General features: G+C 41.6%; 1 protein-coding gene across 1 annotated transcript; it reads right to left on the minus strand.

Moving 5' to 3' along the window:
* Nucleotides 1-4,915: 4,915 nt before the first annotated feature.
* On the minus strand, nt 4,916-22,997 carry lpcat1 (lysophosphatidylcholine acyltransferase 1). Its single transcript, XM_070921615.1, has 14 exons — nt 22,837-22,997; nt 15,242-15,381; nt 14,629-14,843; nt 13,594-13,706; nt 13,313-13,373; nt 10,859-10,917; nt 9,219-9,253; nt 8,881-8,935; nt 8,574-8,656; nt 8,350-8,475; nt 7,187-7,334; nt 6,675-6,773; nt 6,457-6,598; nt 4,916-6,002 (listed from the first exon to the last, which is right to left on the minus strand). The coding sequence occupies exons 1-14, from the start codon at nt 22,921-22,923 to the stop codon at nt 5,869-5,871; spliced, it is 1,497 nt and encodes a 498-aa protein (XP_070777716.1). The 5' UTR covers nt 22,924-22,997; the 3' UTR covers nt 4,916-5,868.
* Between the last annotated feature and the right edge of the window lie 1,389 nt (nt 22,998-24,386).

Raw genomic sequence — 24,386 nt, forward strand, 5'->3', positions numbered from 1 at the left:
CCATCGTTGTCTAAAGACAAAAAACACATCAGTGAGCTACACTGTGGGTGACGTGTTCCTACATCTCCATGAACATAAGAACTGGAGTTTCTGTTGAGTCAATCTCAAAGACATCACCCTGCTGCTTTCAATGCTCACTAAAGCACCAAATGTTTATCAATTCACAGCTGAAAATAGTCCCCAAAAGTTACAGTAACATCTACAATGTCCAGTCCAGTCTTTTAAGGAAACTACTCCTATTGTTTAACATTGAAAGTATATTTTTGTGACATATTTATATCTTCAGTAGGAAGCTGGGAACCAGTGGGTTTGGGGAAGGGTGCCACAAACAGGGTATTGAAGTATTGAGACAGGAATGGTTATGGTCTGGTATTTGCTGATGATAACAAACATATAGAATATCTCCAGCTTTATCCTTTAAAAGAACATGTCAGCTTTAAACTTCACAGTGAACATTAAATGTGAGGTTTATTCAAGTTCTATTAATGTCAATGCAGTTTAAGTGCATTACGTCATACATCAAAATGATGCTGTACTATAAAAATGTATCTTAAATGGGAGGGGTTAAACAACTCGAGCACATGTCTGTCAGTTGTTTTTAATACTGTATGGAAATGAATGGAAGTGTTTTTTTTCAAAAATCAGAAAAATTCTGGTTTGCAAAACAGTCAGCAGTAATGTATAGGATTCATGATTTGTAGTAAATGGGTGAAAACATGAAAAAAGATACGCTCCTTAAGCAACTGCACTCAAAGGGTTTGTGTGCAGGCCTGGAGTGTCCCGTCTCCATTTACAACATTTGTCATCACTGTAATTGTCCTTGTCCTGGTCCTGGTGTTCCTCCTCTATTGAGAGCCCAGCCTGCTCGCTGATGTTGCTCACAGCCTGTTCTACCTGATAGGCTCTACATCCTGTTTGCACACTGACAATCGCATCGGCCAATTTCTGATTTATTTTCTTGGTACTCGCCTTGAACCTTTCAGCCACAGTCTCGCTCTCTTCACATCTCTCCATCTCTGAACACAAGTGTCGCCTCCCTGCTTGTCTCAATGGCTAATGGAGTTCATACAGCACAGTGTCTTTTATTGTGAAGGCTCCTTGATCAAGTGCATGTTTCAATGCCACATATATGAGGCAATGAAAGGAACATAGAGGAAATACATAAGGGATGAATTATATTTGCATGGCAATATTCTATGGGCTCAACCCATTGACCATCAATATACAGCACTCAGAGAGGCGACACATGCACATTTTCAGCAGCGTTACACTTGGATACCTTTTTAAATGGCTGCAGGTTGAAAGGGTTCCTTGACATAGGCCTTTTTTTTTTTTTATTCCAAACCCACTCACTGAGCGTGTTAACACTGCTAGCTTAGTGTGTTCCCAAAGAAACAAACATATCAAGGTGCTGTGATGTACATGGAAATGAAAAAGCAACATGTAGTTCTGTAAAAAGCAGCATTGCCTCTGGTGCTCGCTTTTTGGCGGGATTTTAGTAGAATCGCTGGGACTCAAACAGCAGGGTGCCTCTTCCTTTTTCTAAGACATCAGGTTTTTTTGGGGTCTTGCTTCCGACACAAAAACAAAAAAAAATAGACATGTTTGGACATAACATGGAGGAGGGATGTTCAAAAGTGAGCAGGTTGGACTATGAAAACATGGAAGTGACTCAGAAGAATTTGATTCAAGCATGCATCCCTCCTTCAACACCTACATCACTCTGCTTTTGGAGCACGAAACCCTCATGAGGGAAAAGAGGAGTATAGTCTGTGGTGTGAGGCCAATGGCCCGAACACGACTACAGTGAGAGTGTAAAACCTCCACAGGCAGCCCACAGATGTCGTGCGGCTCTTTACACCCAACCAGAACCAAAAGTGAGATGAATCAACATCTAATCGCACCAAAGCTGCTATGTTGACTACTTTTATTAAATGTACAGCGTACCATTGACAAAAGAGGAGGTCAAGATAAACAGGTGAGGAGGCGTGCCATCCTACTTCTTGAGTAGAGTCAGCAGGCTGCATGCTCGCGTCTTTTTCTGTAACTCTCTGTTACAGTCAGTCCACCACTTTGGTCCAGACTGAAATATCTCAACAACTATAGATCCCCAGAGGAGGAATCCTAATGGCTTTGGAGACTGACTTTTCATCTAGCACCATCATGAGGACAAGTTTTCACTTAATTGAACATCTTAACATCTTTCCTACATGGATTGGCACAAAACTGCGTGCATGACTTTTCCTCTTGAGGCTGACATTTGTAGGTTTGAGGGAAATGTCTCCACAACTATTAGACCTATTGTTGTGAAATTTGGTACAGACATTCAGGTTCAGCACTGGATGATGAATTGCGACAGCTTTGATGATCCTCTGACATTTCACCCAACGCCTTCGCTGCTGGTGGTTTGCCTTTTAATTTGTCCAATACATTAGTTTGGTTGTAAGTATTTTTTGTTTGTGTTTAATTAGCAAGTGTTAGCATGCTAACAAGCTGAATTAAGAAGGTGAACATGGTATACACAATACCTGGTAAACTTCCCCATGTTGGCATTTAGCTCAAAGCACTGCTGAGGAGAGGAGCTCACCCCTCACCAGACTTCTGTCAGAAAACTAGCCAGTGGCTTATTATCAGCTGGAACCTGCTGTGCAACAACAAAGAGCAATCTATTGTATTAGTGTTGTTAACAATCTACTCACCCCCCAATTTCTAACTGCTACATATATAATGTTTTTGAACGAAAAATCACACCTAGAATGCTTTTCTTTCATGAAAAGGAAAAAGAAAGTAAAAAGATAAATGAACTCATCTTTCACAATTGTGTAAAACTTTGTGGCACATATTTCTTTCCTAACGGCTGACTTATTTCCTGAACAGCGAGACTGGCTGTGAACTAGTGCTGCCCTAGTAAAAACCGAATTTCCCTGGTGATGATTTCATGTGTATGATTTAATGTATGGTTTTTTTTTTTGTCAATGAACTCGGTGGGCTGATGAGCATGATGAAGCCACAGCGTGAAGCTGAGTGACAGCAGACATGTTTCCTCAGATGTGTCATCAATCACTCCCCCTCGAAATACATTTCACACTCGCAATAAATAGTTAAGCAGAATCAGGTCACAGCTAAAACCCACTGAAATACAGTTTGATTGAATAAAGCCAGCTGAACAGGAATTAAACAGTGAAAGCAAAAAGAAATAGCGATAATTACTGGGTCAATTAAAGGGGAGATTATCCTAATTTAAGACAAGGGTACCCATCATTTTTCAAGGTCCCTGGGATCAGTGGTTCCCGCCTTTTTTTGTCTGATGTACTCCCTCAACCCTGTCAGGTGAACTCCAGCTCCCATTTATTCATTAATTTGAGCTTTTTCAACCATGTATCCACTTTTTATCCATTTATCTATTAGCCATCTATTGCAACCATTTATCCACTACCTTTAGCTAACTATTCAAACAATGTTTATCCTTTTGTAAAGACTTCTCTGACAACTTTCCATCCAGCTACCATGCACTCACTTAATACGTGGACATATTTTTAATTTATATATTTTTCAAAAATAATTGCGCTAACTACTCCACAGTCTTTCCCTGTACCCCCTGGGGTAAAAGTACCCTTGGTATGGGAATAACAGCAGATGTTTCAGACTACAGGTCCCATCGATGAAAACCTTTACTGTCATATCATATTATCCCATATTAAACACATATAAGATCAAATGTTGATAGAAAATATTTGCCAGTTATAACTGCCAGTCAGACTTCCACAATCCGACTCAGAAAAAACAAACGGGCTAATTTCCAGGCATAGGCTGTGGAGAAGCTCACCCAGTTGGCCTGTGCAACAAAAATAAACAAGGCAACTGTTAGTGGAGCTGGATCTTTGACCCTGCAAAGTACAGTAACCACAAGAGATCTCCAGTGGATGTGCTGCGATGTTCCCTCATCTACAGTTACTGGGATCAGATCCAGGTTGTGTTTACTGTAGGGGGGAGTTTGCTTGGCCAGGATGACGGCTGGAGATGGATCCCCTATACTGTGAACAGACTCCAGCCCTCCTTTGTGGTGGGCTGCGGGCTGCAGCTGCTGTCTTTTATGGCAGATTCCTTTGAGGCAGGAGTATCTGAGAGAGACTGCAGAGAGGCAGCGCTCAATGAGCAATTTATATGTTCTCAACAAAGCTTCTTCTTTCGACCCTGAAGGCAGGTCTTAATTGTTAGACGTGATATCTCCACTCCCCCTCTCCCTCTACTCTTTCTTTGACTGTTTTCTTCTCCCTCCTCCCACCCACCCTCCCTCCAGCTATTAGGAATTGGATTTGGAGCAGAACGATCCATTTAGTCTCTCTCCTTCATCTCTATCCCTCTCTCCCTGCTTCCACACCTCCTCTGTAGGTTTCTCTCATCAAAGCCCAGGCTTAATCTGTCTATTTTTTACCTGAAGGAATGAAGGGAAGGGATGAGGTAATGCTTTTCCTGTCCATCAGGTGGGCAGTGGTGCATGGGCTCTCTGGTGTGTAAAGTTTAGGGAGCTAGCACCACCATGTGGACTCAGAACAGACAAACCAATATGAAAGGAATAGCAAGAAGGTGTAGCCAGAAAAAATTAACTGGATGATCACCAAAAGTGTTCAAAGGGAAGCATAAAGAACTTAAAGTATAGACAATAGGACAGAATCCACAGCTGAGTAAGTAAATAAAGCTATATACAAAACAATGAGGGCGTTGTGAAATCTCAGAACCACTGATTTGTGTCAGTTCTGCCAGTCGGTCTGAGGGAGTCAAAAAGTCAGACCACCTCGAGGTGAATGTGTGAAAGCAGAGCTCCACCTAGTGGATGAAGACAGTGGGTGGCAACAAGACAAAACTGAAAGCATTTTATTTGGAAAATAAAAGCAAGGCGCTTTGATTTCTGCATTTAATTGAGAAATTAAACATTACAGGAACATTGCAGCCTTAAAAAAAAAGGTACAAAAGGTGTCAGTCCAGCATAAACCATCTGAGATCAATATTTAAACCAGCAGAGAAATGCACGGGCTTAAGAAAAGAAGATACAGTATGCGTAATACCTATCTGTCGAGGGTTTAAAGGAATGATTTGCAGCTCCAAAGATGCTAGACAATCCTCCTCTTAAACGTTTTTCTAAGAAAAACTAGACTGTTATAAAATTATTTTCCTTGAAGGTGGAGAAAAAACTATTTTGGACATTAAAATTGAGCAAAATAGCCACAATATTACTCATCATATTACCAAATAAAAAAAAATGTAAAAAAAAAAACATAGATTGATGCTCCTTATCAACCGTCAATCTTTCTTTTTAGCAAGGGCTCTTGGTTTGCATATCTGTGGCAGTGACACAGCTGCTTGAAGTAAGAAATGATTTTTCTTTTTTGGTGCTTTTGCTGAGTATTTGGGAGTATTTGTTACATAGTTTGGACATCCCAGTCTTATCATAGAATGGCAGCATGGTATATATCCTGATCCCTTTTACCTGAAAGTAACATTTCTATGCACACTATGTAAATGAAGAGCAGCAGACCCCTCCCTTTTATCAACTCATTTCTTATATATCTGTACTTCAAACATAAGAAAATAAAGTTAAAATAAATAACATGTTTGCAGAGCAGGAAAAAAAAACCCTGTTTCTTTATATCATAATGAGGACAAAAAACAAAAGTTCAGAAGAGAACTGAGTGATGGAGACTCTGATTCCATCATCTGTGCTGCGCTGATCCATCCTTATTGCTCTGAACTACTTTGTTATTCTCCTTCTACTCCTCTTTTCTCTTCCTGCACTTCAAGGCACAGAGGTGGTAGGCAAGCTGCAGCATTTGGAGACGTCGATAGATCAGACAGATTAAAGTCCCTCCCTCAGTCGTCTTTGTTGTGGTTCTGGCCGTTGCAGCTCTTAGGTCGGCCGAGGCAGAATTTGCGGGGGTGATTTTTAAAATCAAGGTAATCCTGGACAAAGTGCGGGTGCTGCTCAATAAAATGATGAAGTTCATCTGGAAAAAGGGCAAAACATAGAAAATGGTGTTAAAAGTTGTCACTGCTGTTAGTTAATGTTAGGGCTTTACATTATGAAAGTCTTTTTTTGGTAAAGAGGAGACTGGAATAAAGCTTTTATTTGAAATTTAAAGTGCAACATGTAGCATTTTTACATCAATATTACAGAGAAGAGCAACAGTTTCCATGTGTCTGTACACTGCATTTTACATTATGTGCAGATGGGAAATCTGCACATAAAAGCTGGATTAAAAGGAGAAAATGCTTCATAGGACAATAGAGAAAAAAAAAAAAAAAGAGTGTAAGGAAAAGCTTTGACAGTTTCTAGAAAAGGCAGATGGTGGACCTTGGAAAAATCAACGACAGACAGTCCTCATCAGTGAAGCCAAGAAGAAATCAAATGTGATGGTGACAGCACCGTGGGACAGTGGAAAAATAAACACTGGGTCTCACTGTATGTGATCTTTGCTGCATCCGGATCGCCAAGCGCTAAAATCAGACCCGAAAGTTCCACCTCTTTCACTCCCAACATTATCTCCAAGATGGTGGCAAGCTCCTCCTCCAGGACCCCCCCGTTCTCCTCGCTCTCGTACATCTGCACAGCAACATATATTCTCAGTGCAATGACTTCAAACCTCCGTCAAACACGATTCAGTGGAAGAAGTGCTCACCTTGAAGGCCAGTTTGAGGGTCTCCATTGATTTTGATGGTCGAAGAACGGTAGACAGAGCAATGACGTAGTGTCTGACGTCTATCTGTCCATCTCCATGCTGGGAACAAAAAGGATCTTAGTGAGCGGAAGTAGCAAAGAAATGCTGAAAATGTAATTTGCTGCAAATTTGCTATCTCTAGTTTGAAATCATGTAAACTCAACTGGACAAAGAAAACATCATCACACAAAACAATAGTCACCACTGTTGAATTTGTAATTCACTTTCAAGAATTTTGTTTTCTCAACTGGTTTCACTAATAATAATCTGATTTCAGATCAGCTAAACTCTCACGCCATCACTTCTGAGAGAGAGCTGTATGAAAGTTATTAAAGCCACAACCACACAAATGTACACTTATTGACATTTAGCACATTCTCCACAAGGGGGAGCTGATCAGTCCTTGCCAGACCAGTTTAACACATGGAACACCTATACAGCATGTCTGTATTCATTTTAAAATGTGTGTTTACCTGGTCAAAGAGGCTGTGCACTTGTGTGAGTGCGTCCGCAACTGGCAGGTTGAGGAACTGGGCAAAGTCCTCCAAACCCAGCCGGTCTCCCTGCAGCTTTCTGGCTCTTTTGGCCTGCTCCTCCAGCACTTTGGTTCCTGCTCTCAGCCTGTTCATACACATAACATATGAAATCACACCATGCAACAGTGTATTAGTTTGTCATTCTGTTAACCACATGTGGCACCTTCACCTTGCTCGCCAACATCTTCAAGATTAAAGCAGATACATTTCTCAAAAGAAGGTGTATATATAATAATAACAATAATAATAATACTAATGATGAGTAAATATTGAAGTATTATCGTGAGAAGTCAAATCCAGAACAAAGACCTACTCTTACTTTGACATTATTAAAATGGCACATACAGTACATGAAATTCACGTTTTTATTCAGATTTAAGCTTTTTAGCTACAATAAACAATAAAATCACAAATACTTTGACACAACATCTTATTTTTAGGAGCATGGCTAAATAAAACTGAATCTTCCTGCATGAAAAGTAATACATAAATGTGGAAAAGAGGTAGCTGGTGAGGGGGTGTCTATGCATTCATCAACATGATGAAGAGAGTCATATGAATCAGACAGAATCATATGAGTCTCTACACAGATTCCCTCATACTCAGTATATGATCACCTACTACTAACACAGATTGTTTTAATGAGCTAATTAGCAAAGAAGGAAACAAACAAACAAAAAGATTCCTCTTGGGTATCTTCAACATTTTTGTGCTCAAATGAGAAAAACACATGCCGACAACAGATTGTATTTTTTAACTCTTTAATCAAAAAAAGAAAAACTGTGGGATCACCTCTTTATGTCACTTATATCTTTTCTATTTTGCTATTACAGATATCTGACCATTTTAATGTATCCCCTGGATATAAAACCCGCCAGCAGAGAACTAATATCTGTGGCAATCTTTAAAACTATTCAGTCTTGGCAGAACTTTTGTGCTATATAACACCAAACCTTTCCCCATTTGATTTGAATTGATCAAATATCATTCTTGAGAAAGACACATCTCCCTGTGTGTGTTTCTGCCCAAAAGGTCTTGGATTGTGCACCCACCCACCCTCCAACCAGTCTGACCAGTCAATCCAGTCTCCCTCCACTCACCCCAGGCGGCACACCAGCAGGTTGAACTCCAGCAGACTGCTATAGTCATATATGCGCAGCGGGCCCTGTGATAGGCTAATCTCACGGTCGTCAAAGGACAGGTCTGTGAGTGGCAGCTCCAGCGCCCTATGAGGATGGAGGGAAAAGGTTTACGAGGAACATTCATGTACGTCTGTGTGTTACGAACATCCAAAACAATCTGACACTTATGCAAACACACTTACTTGGCCATGAGCTTTCTGACATTGTTGGCAAACAGGGCAGGGTTTTCCTTCTCCTCATCTGATGGCGTGTAAATAGGCAAGTACTAAAGACAGAGAAAGTCAACTTAATCCTGTTGTCCTGTCACTGAACTGTGTACCGATCCGCTATACCATAAATACAGATTTCCACACATCAAATTCATTACAATAGTTGGACGGTGTCTCTGTCATTCTGAGCTAATATTTCTCTCAATTAAGAAAGATCGATGATACTGTGACAGAAAAGGAAATGGAGTTTTACTGACTTCTGGTTTACTAAATCACACACCTCTATCTCCATGGGATTATGAGGTTGGCACAGAGTGAGCCATAGGATCTTGAACCTGGAAGACAGAAGAGTTGGCTTTGTCTACACATGACGAGATCAGAATCGGTATCAGGAAGAGAAAATAATATGATGGAGACAAGGCTGAACACATAGCACTTGAGATAATGGATGTTTCCCTACAGCATCTTACCATGTATATTCTTAAAAGGTCACTGGTGTTTTAACTGCATACATAGCAGAGGGCAGTAGAAGCTGTGTGTGTGTGTGTGTGTGTGTGTGTTATAGTTTGTGGAGTGTGTAAGAAAGTAGGTGTGTGAGAGAAAGATAGAAACACTCACGCTCCGGGTCCTTGCCACGTCCATGTAACAGTATCCTGCGGAGAGGACAGAGAAAGAGGATGTGGCTCAGGACAAATATAAACACACACACACACACACACACACACACACACACACACACACACACACACACACACACACACACACACACACACACACACACACACACACACACACACACACACACACACACAGAGGCCTCACTTGAAGTCAATTTCCTACAACTTCCTGGACCCGCCGTTTGTTACAACAACTTTTAGTTAGCATCTCAAATTACACCTCCATTGTTTATGCTGCAGTCCCCGTGCAACCAAGAAACGTGTTTTGCTTATTGTCACTTCACTTGGATGTTTGACCTTCACTGCGCAGAGTTTGACACTAGAGGGCTTCATCTGCTGAAGGGGGGAAAGTTTCTCCCTTAAATCTCAGTCAAACACGCTTTATGAGTGTGACTTAGTGACGTCACAACTAGTTTGGAAGCCAATCATGATCCAGGATGGAACTTACACAAGTGTGGTGTGGAAAGTTGAAGAGGATGCACTTTACAGTCAAGTAGGAGGCACTGGAACCAATTTGATATTAGATCAGTGCTGACTTTTTCTGTCAATTTGCATCATTTAAAGGGCAATTCCACAAAGTCTGTTAACAGATCTTGGGGAGCACTAATGCATGTGTGGAAAAAGTTGTGTAAAGCTGTTTGCAACTTGTAGTTTTCCCACTATGGGTGCATGTACACAGGATGACCAATCTGTCATCAGTTACCGGTCAGTACACGTGTCTTCATATTTACCGACATGCATTTGTTCATGTGACCAGAGTGAACTGAATACTAAAACGCCTAAAGCTTAAATGCAACATATCACTTTCTGTCCTGATGTGGACTAAGGAAACCAAACAACAAGTGTGAACACAGATTAAGAGAGATAAATCAGCATACAGATACATCCAAGACAATTCAGATAACATCACATTTACAACTGGCTCATGCGGGACATGTGTGGGCACTGGGCACTTGTGATGGAAGGGAAACACTTCTGATGGTGTATATGTATATATATATATATATATATATGGAGTCTGGAGAGGAATATACCAACTATGGACACCCTGTTAGTGTGGTTTATTCCGGTTTTCTCTGCCTCACTTAACTGCCTTGCACTGCCACGTTGTCACTAAAGTCATCACAGTGACCAAACTCAGCAGAAAGGTAAACAGTGACAAAAACTTTCTAGGGAAACAAACTACAAAAACTAGGTAATAAGACCTGCATTATTCATGAGAGAGAGAAGAGGTGCCGAGAGAGAGACATGACGTGTATGTGTGTGTGTGTGTGTGTGTGTGTGTGTGTGTGTGTGTGTGTGTGTGTGTGTGTGTGAGTGAGAGAGAGAGAGAGAGAGATAGATTGAGCGAGAAAGAGGGGGATGAAATATCATCCCACTAGAACCTGAAGTCATTCAACACAAGAGGAACACATAGTAAAGCGACGGAAAGAAACCATTGCATCACAGTTGTGTGTGTGTCAGTATGTGTATGGTGTTTTTCTGGGTGTCAGGCTGAGCTTGAACTATGTCCAAGGTTACAGGTATGGAGCAGGTATCGAAAGGATTTAAATAAATAAATAAATATATAAGTGTGTTTACCAGTTTGTTTGGGTAGCGTAGCACCACAGGCTGCACTGGGAGTCCTGGTATGAAAGCACCTGAAAGACAAGAGGGGAGGGAGGAGGAGGTGAGAGGAGAAAAAGAAAGTGTGAAATGTATCAAGAACAAGATTTATAATAATCATTTACGCCAGTGAAGTAAATTAAACTGTATTAAGTAGAACAGAGGGACAGAACAATGTATTGGGCTGAGTTTAGATGAGTGACAAGCTCACAACCTCAGGATAACTTCCCGCCCTGGCAGACAAGCTCTCTATTGAGATTCTGTAATGTCCTGCTGTTGACAGACGAGCTGACAGAAGCTACATACAGTATTTATCACTGGACAAAGCCCCTATTCAAGCCTCTGTGTGAGCTTTGAATAGGTGAAAATGGGATAAGAATATTACTAATGATAATAGTTTTTTTGGCCACTTGGGGGCAGCGGACCAAGCTGTAAAGTTGATATGGCTAACGTGTTAGCAAACGGTCGCCTAATTACACAGTCAGCAGATACAGATCAACTTTATGATTGATTTGGAGTCGTGTTTGTGAATATATTCACAGGGATAAAACCAGATAAAATGTATTCACAATATAATCTGTTTCAGTGTTCTCTAGAAAAGACATATGCCGTTGTGAAATGGTGAACTACACAACAAGTTGTGTGAATCAAAGTATTGTTTTATTACATTTGAACTCTGAGCAGTTGTAATTCAACAAGGAGCCCTCATCTTCAAACATGGTGAAGTCTGACATCTGATTTCTAAAAGAATAATATTGGCCCCACATATTGGTCTAGCTGCACATGACACTGTGAAAGAACATGAAGGAGCATAAGAGTGATCACTGTCTACAGCCTCTGAATAATAATGTGGCTATAGTGAAGGGACAGACAGGGAGAGAAGGGTGAACATGAAAGTGACGGCTCTATTAAAAGGCCTTTTGAAGACTGGAGGTATCTGCAGAGCACGTCATGCACAGGTGGCACCATTCACATTAAAACACACAGACACACACACGCACACACTGTCGCTCTGTTGTGCTGGGAGCCAGTGAAGAGACATAACCAGAGGAGACACATCCAGAGAGGACTGGTAACACACAACAGACAGATCAAGCTGGACAAACACACACACACAACCACAGCAGTCCAGAGTGTGACCAACAGGGCTTACTGGGAATGACAGAATTACAGACTGGAAGAAAGGGGATTAGACAGAGCAGGCAGGGAACAATGGCTGACAGCATCACACACACACACACCACACACACCACACACACACACACACACACACACACACACACACACACACACACACACGGGATGTGAGCAGAAAAACAAGCCCAAAAAAGGTTAGGTGCAACATTTATGTGTCCTGTTGAGGTGTCCCTAAGCAAGGCACTGAACCCAAACCTGCTGGGCCAACATAAAATTAATTTGCCCAGACATCTACACCTGGAGTTGGCAGCTATGCAGTCAATCCCATGCATAAATAATCATTTACAAGTCCAGGCACATTGAATGAAATGAATACTGAGCAAAGTGATCACACACAGTCTCTCTGTTAACACACAGACACACCTCTGGCTGGCCAAGACCAAGAACCACGACCAGAAACTGTTCTGAGTTGTGGTTTGGACAATAACTGTATCAACTTCTCTGGAGAACACCTACCCCCATCTGGACCTCAATTTCAGTTACATACAAACAACTTCAGCCACTGGAACCACTTAAACTAATGCACTAATAGGTGCATCACCTCCAACAACGGGGCATTTGCTAATGTGCAGCTAAGGCTGATGTGAATATTAATAGCTTTGCAGGTCATAAACCAGAGAATTCTATAAACTGAATCTTTGACCTGAGGACAGAAGAAAACGTCAGCACACGTTGCCTGTGATCCATGACTACACAGAAAGTATCACTCATCTCGTGAAAAGTAAGTGAAAAAACTTTGACCTGCTGATGTTGAGACATTGAGATGAGTTGTTGGACCAGAGTGGTGGACCGACCGACCAAAGAACAAATATGGGAGAGCTAACTTTCTTATTTGGGTCTATAGAGATAAACACAGAAAATCAAACCTATGGAAGACGAAAAGATGCACCGCAAAGATTACATAACTACTCTTATAGTTCCATTAAAAGAACAAGACTGATTTTCCATCTATAAGAGGGGTATATCTGTGGGAAAGGGTACGTCTCTTAAAGTGGTTTTTGGACCATTTATGAAATGATGAGTGATTATGGCCCCACAGATTAATGTTATCTGGTTTTAAGTTAAGAGGAAATCAATTTTTCAGTCTCCAAGAAATAAATGCATGTTTATATGTTTTCAATACAATTTCGCTACAATAGGGTACTGACACACACACACACACGCATGCACACACAGAGCAACCTTCCACCTGGTTTCATGATGCCTAAAGCAGGAAGGGGACTGAACACATACCAGCCTTGAACAAGATGAGACCCGACCTGTTGGTGCACGTCCCCTCTGGGAATATCATGATCTGGAACAAACAAACGCACATTAAGTTGCGCACACACACGCACGCACGCACACAGGCACACGCACGCACGCACGCACACGCATCTGGCTCTTGCTCATTGTTTTAAATTGTCCTTGATCTGTTTTAACTTTGTGTGACTAACTGCGTTTATGCTATCACCTTTCACTTCCCACGTGTTGTGAGCTGAAGTTGGCTTCATGTGCATTTTCATGTACGTTACCTGAGGCCACTCCCCTCCAGACCGGGCTCTGCGCTTGATCTCCTCGACGGTTTTTCTTCTGGAGTCCTGATCCGACCGAAACACAAACACGGGCCTGATGTAGCTGATCAGAGCTGGGAGGACGATGGTGAGGAGAGAGGTTTTGGATGTATGCCAGAACAATACTATTACTACTACTACTACTACTACTACTACTACTACTACTACTACTACTACTACTGGCAAAAAAGCTAAAAGAGTGGGAGCATTAGCATTACACAAATGTTCACCCTGAGGTTACATCCGAATCCCTCCAGAAGTTCCTGCTGCAGGACGACACTGTTCACTGTAGTTTACTGTAAAGAGGTCGCCTTGAGACAAAGACAGCTCTGATTTGCTCGCAGTAATGGGGAGAATATATTATTCTACAGTAATTAAAAATATATATAAATAGTTGAATTACAGAGTGCTACAAAAAGTATTTTTTAAATCTGATATAGAGTTAGATTTTTCTATTGCAGATTTTTAATCAGATTTCAACCAATTTTTAACATGTAAATCTGCCACTGTATTATTTAAACACCTGTATGTTGAATGGATTAATTGATTTTCAGTTTTCTTAATTCAGCTCTCACAGACCATAATGTTTACATGCAGTAAAATATTACTGGAAACTGGCTGCGTCTGTAATTACTAGTCACGGACACAGCATTGTTTTTGTGAAGAAAAAATGAATGATCGTGATTTAGTCTTAGCTGTCTAGCAATCTGTAGCCAAAGTCTGTCTCAGCTACAGCATTTCATTCAATACAAACCCCAAAATATTTTTAAACCAGACCATTTAACTTCTAGTTGAGCATAAAAATATATGACAGTGTGAAATTAATGTAGTTCAAATACACTGTTTATTAAGTTCTTTTCATATTACAGTCTGGTAACATTTTTTAATTGTGTGCCAGCAGTTTGCATTAAATGGAAAATATGTTTCATGTTATTATGGCACATCCTGTAACTGTAAATGCAGGGGTCAGAGAGGTGATGGAAATGTATTACTCACTGCCCCAGACGGGAATGCTCCTGCTCTCCAGTTTGGTTACTATGGAGCACATGGTCATGGTAACTGGGATGGCGTCAAAGTAGGAGGAGTGTGGTGCCACGGTGAGGATGGGAACTTCAGAGGGCGCCGCCCGTTCGCCTTTCACCTTGATCCAATGGAAACCTCCGCAAAACCACATGGCTCGCATGATCACTCGTAGACACAGGTCTACAAACCTGCGAGAGGACACACAGACAGTTGATGCAAAGTGTGTGCGTTTAGCTTGTTAAATAAATGTTTCATCAGTGCCCAAAACTTGTCTGTTTATATACAATATCCTCAAAAATGACATGTTAATCCAGTTTCTTTAATCTGATCGTTCACACTTCAAATACGTTCATATAACTAGTATACTAGTGGACACTGTATGTTCATGACATTAACCCAGGACACACGTGCTTCACCAATGAACAATCGGCAAATGCAAGGCTGCGTTTGACAAAGGGCTTGTTTGATTAGCTCTATTTATCATAATGCTATTTATAGGGTGCTGCAATTTTCACACATTTCTGTGCAACCCCATATGTTTTAGTAGCACATACATACATACACTTTCCTACACACACACACACACCTCCTCCACCACGACTGTGGCTCGATGACAAAATCCGAACGTCCCAGGGAGGCTGTGAAGGCGAAGGGCCACGCCAGCAGCATGAGGAAGGACACCAGCAGCAGCCGCACTGGGAACACTGTGACAGACATCAGTCCTATCTGAAGAGAGAACGGAGATATGAGCAGTCACCTTGTTGTCATTCCACTGCACAACTCACTGTACCATCATGGCTTTTTAGCCAACTGTCAAACAATGACTTCAAGTCTTTAACATACTGTGCATTCCTGCACAGCAGAAGAATATAACTGCACGTCCTAAAGGGTCGAGAGGAGGAGCGGCACATTCCGTCTGTGCCTCCAGGAAGGAACAGCCACCATCTATCAGTCACACTGACAGTCATGCTCTAATCACACTTTCCAGGTTAGAAAGTAGGAACCCCTTGAGTAAAAATGTACATAAATAAACAGAAAATCAATTCCAGGAAAAAAACTTTAGATTACGCTGACATTGTGCATCTTATCTTTTACCTTTAATGTTAACTCGTGCATGTAGCTACCCATCTACCTTCACTGAAATCGAAGTCATTTCTTGCCTCACTTGCCTCAACTCGTATTTCAAGGTTAAGGGGTCAATGTTGGAGGTAAACATTTATAAAAAAAAAAAAGAAGGCATGGATGTATCACAGATATACATATACTGTACATACAGTACAGTACATGTACTCTAGTTGTGCAATATCTCTGTATGACGAGAGCCATTCTTTTATTGATTAAGAGTGTGGTGGGCTCCAGTGGCAGACCACCATCCTCTTAGCTGCAGTGAGACCAACTAGAGGAAAACATCTGCTGTTTATGTTCAACCGCAGTGCCCGTGTATCGCTGAGAGGTTGCTTGTGATAATGGGATCAGTCAGAAACGCTTTCCTTTTTGATTGGAATGACTTACCATGACACACTAAATCTGTAACATCTTATTCAAAACAAGCCTTTTGTCTTACTTGAAATCTTCTAATGTTCACTTTTACAATTATGAATTAATGTCATGACTGTCAGTGGATTTTATTATTGTTTTTGTTTGCTATTTGTCTGTGTATGTCTTTTCGTGAGCACTTCCAAACAGTTGGTTAAATGTAATGACGGCGCATCTCAGGAGGCTTCTGTAAACAATTTCAGATATGTTGGGGTTTACTGACCGTTTGGTATTATCAGACGAGGACATTTGCATAATACCAGTGGGATTTTACTGTATAAATAGTAAGGTAGGAAATAAGATACGGCAACTCCGAAAACAGTGTATGAGGCAAAGTTCAATCTCAGGTCATACAGTACAGTTAAGGTCTCGTCACTGAAATAAGTGCCACAGTAGAGATGAGAAGTCAGCTGACTGGCCTGTCATGCCTTCTCTCTTAGTGTGTAATGAGAGAGATGTGGAGTGAGAGTGTGTGTGTGTGCGTGTGTGCGTGTGTGCGTGTGTGTGTGTGTGTGTGTGTGTGTGTGTGTGTGTGTGTGTGTGTGTGTGTGTGTGTAGCAGGGTCACAAAGTCACGGCCTCCAGTGTAAATTCAGACTGTGACATTTTAAGCCTCTTCCTCCCCCCTTTGTCCGACCTCTGTCCCATCCCGCACTTTCATCCCGCTCCTTCGTTCATCAACCTCCCGGCCTGCCTTACAGTAATCTCCAATCCCGGAGGAATCCCTCTCTTCAACTATCCATCCATCCATCTCTCGCTCCCTGTGTCTATTTGCTCAGCTGCACCTTCATTTATCATGCTGCTCTCCCTTCAACTGTTTTCTTCCTACTTTGCATTGATGTGCTTTTTGTCATCACTCTGGGGAATCATATCTAACCCCCCCCCCGTCCTGTCTTTCCTTTCTTTCCTGTGTGTGTCTCTCTCTGGAGGAGCCCCCAGGTGCACACTGCAGGGCTGTATTAATAAATAAATAGTAATGGGGGTGATTTATGATGCTCTAACGCCTCTCCCTGCATCACCACCCCCATGCCTGACGCACAGTGCACTCATCATCAGAGCTTAACGAATCCATCTGGGAGGATCCACTGACATTTTCTCAGGAGGTGGTATGAGAATGAGCTGGGGCGGGGCAGAGGGGAGTAATTTCTACAGTTTTATGAGAGTACCAGCCCATCCACCGCTGATGACTTGAAATTTGCTGTAAATGTATGCTTCTCCAGTGCTGGGCTCACTTGTGTCACACATCCTCACTCTGATATAAAAATAGCTTAAATGTGTTTTTTTTGGCCACTCATTGTACACTACCCTACATTACCCATAATGCAACTCAAACGGCAGTTGGGTCAGAGAATTGGGTAAGTTATGCTAGTAGGGGCTAATGTAGCCCTTAGCTGTTAGCCTCAAGCAGACATGAGGAGCAGGCTACAGAGGTCTGGTGAGCTCTTCAGTACCAACTGACTCAAGTGACATCACATGAGGCAAATTATCAGATCTCTCTTGAGCCTCAAAAGGCTTTGTACGAATGTATATATGCAGTAGTACTCCCAAAGACCTGGTGGAGTTCCCCTTTACTGGAAGTGTGATGCTAAAATACCCCGCTTTACTTCTACCCAGAGTCAATGAACCTGTCTGAGACATTAAGACATCGTGAAAAACAACCATATGTAAAAATACAGACAAAAGATATAATAGCCCATAACTACTCAGAAATGTATATTTCAAAATGTCCATTTTCCAAATTCTGTTACTTTCCCTGTTTCTTTTTTCATAACACAGTCCAAACAAACAAAGGCCAAACAAGACAAACAAGGCCGACAGTGATACGATTAGCTGTTGACTCATTTAGACGAAAGCAACAGCCAATCACAGATGAAATAACATAAACAAAAATACTAATTGTTTATTATTTCTTACTGTAACTAATGACTAGTTCTGATGAAAAGTCACCAGATTTTGGGGACTATTTCTTATTTATAGAAGTTAAGAGTGATTACTTATGAACTATAAGTGTGATACGCAAGTAAAATCAGAAAACGTACAATAGCACAAAGAAAATGTCATATTGTCTACACTTAATGGTTATGTGGACCATAGCAGCAAATGTCTTCTGACCTGAGGGCAAGGTTCAGTGATTTCTTAGGCCATTCTGTTGTAAGTAAAATATTCAGGAGGCTCTGGGAAGCCAAGATGGTCCCATTGTCTCCAAATACACAAACACACACACACACCTTCTGTATGTACGTATAGCAACATTAAAGCTGTCACGGACCATTAAGGCCTGGAGTCACTCAGCCCATCCTACAGCCGGCCACCCCCACTTTCTAAAACACACACACATGCCGTGTCTGTCAGTCAGCTGCACTCTAATGCAAACAAGACATACAAGTAAGTACACAACATGGGAAGGCAAACATCTGACACATACCATCACCTATAAACACACACAGAGTCACACATCAGCAGGAGCAGACAGGGACGGAATAAAGCTGAGACAAAGCACAATCAATATTACTTCACTAAAGGGACGCTACATAAGGCTTCAGCTCAATGAAAGCGTTTGCATAATCAAATTATTTCTTAAACCTTATTTGAAATACCTGACTGAATTAATTATTTGAAGCATTTTCATTTGAAATGAAGCTGCTGTTGAATCACTAACAGATACAGCACAGCGATATAAAAAGGGATTAAACCAGTTCATTAAAAACGTTCTTCTGCCCACCTGCTATACAGAAAGCCTTTGTTTGGAATCAAGACAACTTACATGAGCGTTAATAGCTACCGAGAGCGAGCAGACAAAATGCACCAAAAATCAAAGAAAAATATTATAGCACAGAACACACTGACTGACAAGTGATCTCTACTCACTACAGTAACAATCTCTTAACACCAAAGGCACCAAATAGTATCTTTGTACATTAAAATACTGAGAAGACAAGACCATGCTGGTGGTTCTGTGCTTGCTCACAAGCATAATACAAACATGCTGAAGCTAAGCATAATATACATATAATGTTTACCATCTTAGATTAGCATGTTAGCATTTGCTATATTAATATAATTAGCACTAAACACATAGTTCAGCTGAGGCTGACGGGAATGATATTAGTTCCGCAGATATTTGGTCATAAACCAGAGTATTGGACAAGTTGAAATTTTGACCTGATGATTGTGCTCGATGGAAAATTGGGATCAAAGTTTGTACAGTTCATCCTCTGGGGACCAAGAATGTCACTTGCCTTTGGGAGGAGTACAGCAGTACTACACTCCTTCTGTGCATATTCCTATATGCTGTACTATCCTATACTATATTATTTTCAGACCTGCACTGACACACTATGACATACTTTTCCAAAGCCATGCCACATAACACCCAACTCCCCTGTGCAATGTGGCCCAGCACCCTTTTAACTGCTCCATACACCCTGTAGTGAAGGCTAATTGTTCTGGGTTAATTGTTTTCAATGAGCCAAGGGAAGTGCACTCCTATTTCCACCTGGGGGCCAAGGCCAGCTGACTGAGACCTGTCCTGTTTACGTAGTGTTTAGTGTCGTTGGTGTACAGATTTAGGTTGAGTGTCAGGCAGGGAGTGGTAGAACCTGTTACACACACACACACACACACACACTGTTAAAGTCACATGTGGTATTAAATATTTGTTTTTGTCTGGAAGAAAAATGTGTGCTGGTGACATTTATAATATCTTTATACTCTTTAATATTTTTACAAGGGGATCTAGCTGACACTCTTATCTAGAACAACCTACAATAGGTGCACCAGTAGATTAGGTTTTAATACTGAAACAGCTAAAAATATCTGCCATTTCTCTAGAACTATTTGAGATATTTATTGAGATTTGAGAAGGCAGCAGCTGATGTCACAGGTATTTTGTCTGCAAGCAGCAGTGTTGGCAGCCATGTCTGTATGATGTTCACTGTTCAGCAATGTGTGACTCAGCTGGAATGAGCGCTACTGTGTGTTTGTCCGGTTCACTTGCTGACCTAGTGGGTCCACAGTGTTGCTGATCATGCTTGCTGGAAGTTAGGGAGAAAAAAAATTCCAGGACGACCAAATGCCAGTGGGAGGGAGGGATGTGCGTCTGCATCAAGCAGCACCTGTCGTCTCAATATGACAAACCCACAGATTCCAAAGCACACACACATACCTAGTAAAAAATGCAGTCATACGGATCTAAAGCCTGTGGCATGTGGGAAGTAAAGTTTTTGTTCAGACAGAGCTCGTGTTTCTTTACATGAGAATGTGTGCGTGCCAGTCCACACACGTGTGTGAAGTGGAAAAACACACCTCACTGCCACATCAGAAGCAGGCAGTGGGAGGTGTGAACTAGACACATGGTCCAGTTTACATTATTATTATTACTGGACTGCTGCTGTCACCTGGCACAGACTCACAACTGTTTACAATCAACTGCAGACTCAGGCATGTGCCAATAAAGACATTCCTCCAGCAAGAACAACAGTGGGAGACATGTAGTTACAGCATTCAGCAACAGGCAAAGTGAAGTGGTTAGAAGGTCTTCACAAAGCCAAGCTTAAAAGCATGGTTTACTGCGGTGAAAGCATGCAAAACCAAACAGGCAAACGGGGCAGGGGTTTACCACTTTCCTCAGTGGAACGTAATTGTTGGGAACCGACGGTGCAAACATAGAGGCCAATTTCCTGAGACTTGTGCTTTGTATGTTCTGCCCTGAATGGAAGAAAGCACCTCTGGGCCCTGGAGCTATGGAGAAAGAGAGAAACCTGATGGGGCAGAGCAGAGGAAGTGTACTTCCTCCTCTTGTCAAATACAGTGCTCTCAGTGCAACTTGTTTCAGGGGAATTCTTTAGGGCAAAATGACAAGAGGGTAACTGAAAATGCTTTGGAGTTCATCTCACATTCATAACAAACCCTCAATAAAAAAAAGTTTCATATTTACACAAAACTAGATGAAATGGCTCATTTTGTTGGTCAGTGGGTCCACATTAGCCATCCTGTCAGCAGACCTCACCATCCACTAAGTATGAGAACCCATTGATCCACTGGTTGATTGATGAGGAGGCACTTCAGCCAGACTGCCCTCCTCCAACAGTGAAAAACCATTGATTCCAACGGCTGATTTAGGAGGTAGCCACAGCTGTCCATCGGTGGCAAAAGCAGCAGAATATCTCACCTCCCACTCCGAGTTCATGTTTGGCACACCTTGCTTTAACAGGTACTTTATCATCTTCTTTAAATGTATTACCACCAAATTTGAGTATCAGTCTTCCTGCCTAGAAGAGCCGTAACTGGAGGGATCCTGACCTTGACTTTGACGCAACCCAAACCATTAGTCACTCTTGCTATGCCTTCCTGGAAACTGATCCACTCTAATGAGGACTATCCGAGTACACATGAAACTTGGTTAGCTGCAAGCTTGTTTACCCCTGCGCTAGCACTCGACTGTAAACACTGTGCCTGTGTGTGTGTGTGTGTGTGTGTGTGTGTGTGTGTGTGTGTACGCACACACATTCAATTGGATGAGTCAAAGGAAAACAGCAAGAAATAGAGAAGTGTAGACTGACAGAGGGAGAATGTGGGAGGGAGTCAAGTGCATGTTAGCCTGTTCAGCATGTCAGTATGACAGGGGAGCAGTACACTGACGGAAAAAATAAAACAAATGGGTTTCAGTTGTTTGGAGTGCGTTTTTGTGCTTCCCAGGTGCGAAATTAAAAATCAAATGCAAAACTCTGACGTGCAAATTTGGTCCATCCAGATTCTTCTTGCTTTCTTCTTGGCTTGGCAGATCCATCCAGGAAAATGTGGGGTAGTGGCTGGCCCCATAATGACACTACATGTCTCAGATAACACTTACAAATGGAGCCTATGGGGCAGCATGGCAGTTAGGTGTTGCTGATGACCAAAAAATGATGCGTGTGAAAGCAAAAACTGCTATGAGCTATTCGTTTCCTTCCTAAAGCTGAGCTAGATATAAGGCCGCACGTGTTGCTCTTACATCTGTGGATACTGACAACCATAGTGAGGGCTAAACAGTTATTAGTTCAAAACTAAAAAAAAAAAAAAAAAAATTCCAGCAGGGCTCCCTCCGATTATAAAATCTTTAGTCTGTCTAAGAATATCCATGGATCTATTTGGTTTTTCCTCGAAACCCAAGAACGCAGAGGACAATATAAACCTCAACTAAAGTAAGAAGACTGAGTTAAATCCTAATGAAGTCAACTCCCAGCATGCATTACAGTGAGAATGTATGAAAGCTTTGCTGAGCACGTGTTTTATCTCTTCAACTTGTTTGTTGTCATCCTTTAAGGACCACTTAAGGTTGAGCCTCACTCTCCATTTCCACTGACTGGAACCAGGAAAACACTGAGGAACCACATTTCCCAGGTAGTATAGACTGCCTCACTCCTTTGAAGAACTTCTTTCCAATGTTTTTTTTTTTAATAACACACTGTTTCCATATTATATCACCAGAGTGTAAACTGGCCCACAAAGCAGAATATCACAGCCCCAACATGGTGGCTGAAGTTTAGGTGTAGTAATTTCACTCAATACACAACATACACACGGCACTTGGCAGTAGCTGTAGATGAGAGATGATGTTTAACTACAGGTAATTCATTTATCATTTGCTCTCTTAAAACGGTCTTACCTGTATTTTCTCTGTCATGGTGAATTTCAGCTCGTGGAGGAAGGGGTTTCTACCCACTCTGGAGGGGCGGCTGTTTGATGACTTCATTGCTGACGACCTGACACCCCACACGAGAAGAACAAAGACAAGTCGTGTCCAAAATGTCCTGTAACGTTAGGTGAGCTCGTCGTTGTGTGGCGCAGGAGAGGGTCTCCTTCGCTCCTTCAGTCCACCCTCCTCTGCCGAGAGGAGAGAGTGATGCTGGGCGGGGAGGAGGTGTCGCTTACAACAAGACAGCCAGTTGAAACGACGTGACTTCCGCTTATAAGATTCAAAATAAAGTTCCTGTCGCCGTGGCAGCCATGAAGAAAATGCAGCCTATTTTTTTTAATGTTGAAATGAAAAAAATATGCTCAATCGCAGTGTTTTTGCGGTGGCATAAGAAGGCAAAGCAATTATTTGAAAATGCGCACGCAAGTTTCAGTGACTGCCTCTTTATATTCAGAGCGTGGTCAGTGCTTTAAAAGAGCTTTATGTTTACAAATTCTTCTTTTTTTAAGATTTGTAATATAATTTCTCCCCAAAATTCGCCATTGGAACATTTGTGTTGTATTCTCAAACTTACATTAAGCGTATGCTCAAACACTGGAAAATACTGTAAGCAGCGTCGTGTTCAAGCTTTTATTTTGAAAGCAAAGAGCAAATCTGAAAACCTGGTGGCACGTGCACTCACATCCGCACACACGCCCGCGTCACATATGTCTCCTTATGAAAGTGTCCATTCCAACAAAGTCCCGTGATAAAATAAAACAGTGAAACTCATTACAACTATAATTACTGCGCTCCGGAGATCACTGTAACGCTGACAATCTGGAGCCCCAAAAATGGCGCAATGTGATTTGATTAAGTGCAGAATTTGTAGGACCTGGGTGAACAAATATGAGCTCATTGTTTCATGACAACATGAACCTTTTGAAGAGAAGTGGGCATTTGAAATATTTAAGTCACTCATCTAAACGACAATCACAGTCATATAACACACACTGTTGAGAGGAAGATGAAGATGATAAGAAGTATGTGACTGTGTGTGGAATGTGTGTTTGAGATGCTTGGGGTGATTTGCCTTCTGTGAGATCCAGCAATGCATTTGAAGTTGGGTTTCCTCCTGCATTTGATCCACCCATTAATTTCTGCAGTCTTTTATTTCCAGATGACAGTTCTGCCCATTTTAAAACAGACTTTGTTGTGTCTCACAATTTTGGCATTGTGAACCTCTATTGACACCTACAAATATAAAGTAGTTGCTCACTGACCCACAGTTGGGATCAGTCATTAGTATTTCACTAACTCACATCTTTGGAGCCACACACGAAGCTTCTAGCATGTATGATCCATGACTATGTATTTCAGTGAAATGCCATAGAATAGTGGCAAATATTTGATTAATACCATCCTGCTGCGCTGTCTGGAAATGTAATGTAGAAACATTAAGATTAATTCTGATGTTTTGTTGTTCCTCAGTAAACATAACCTTGAGGACAACTTTTCATGCGGGTTGGCAGGCGTAGGCT

The sequence above is a fragment of the Enoplosus armatus genome, chromosome 16, assembly GCF_043641665.1.
Source record: "Enoplosus armatus isolate fEnoArm2 chromosome 16, fEnoArm2.hap1, whole genome shotgun sequence".
Lineage (NCBI taxonomy): Eukaryota > Metazoa > Chordata > Actinopteri > Centrarchiformes > Enoplosidae > Enoplosus > Enoplosus armatus.

What these genes read in the sequence shown, in the direction of transcription:
- lpcat1 (XM_070921615.1), bottom strand. Translation starts at nt 22,923, where the DNA reads ATGAAGTCATCAAACAGCCGCCCCTCCAGAGTGGGTAGAAACCCCTTC. An exon ending in CTGCTGGTGTGCCGCCTGGG is followed by an intron (nt 7,335 to 8,349) that starts GTGAGTGGAGGG and finishes GTGTATGAACAG; the next exon opens with GCTGAGAGCAGGAACCAAAG. An exon ending in TGCACAGCCTCTTTGACCAG is followed by an intron (nt 6,774 to 7,186) that starts GTAAACACACAT and finishes TTTTGTTCCCAG; the next exon opens with CATGGAGATGGACAGATAGA.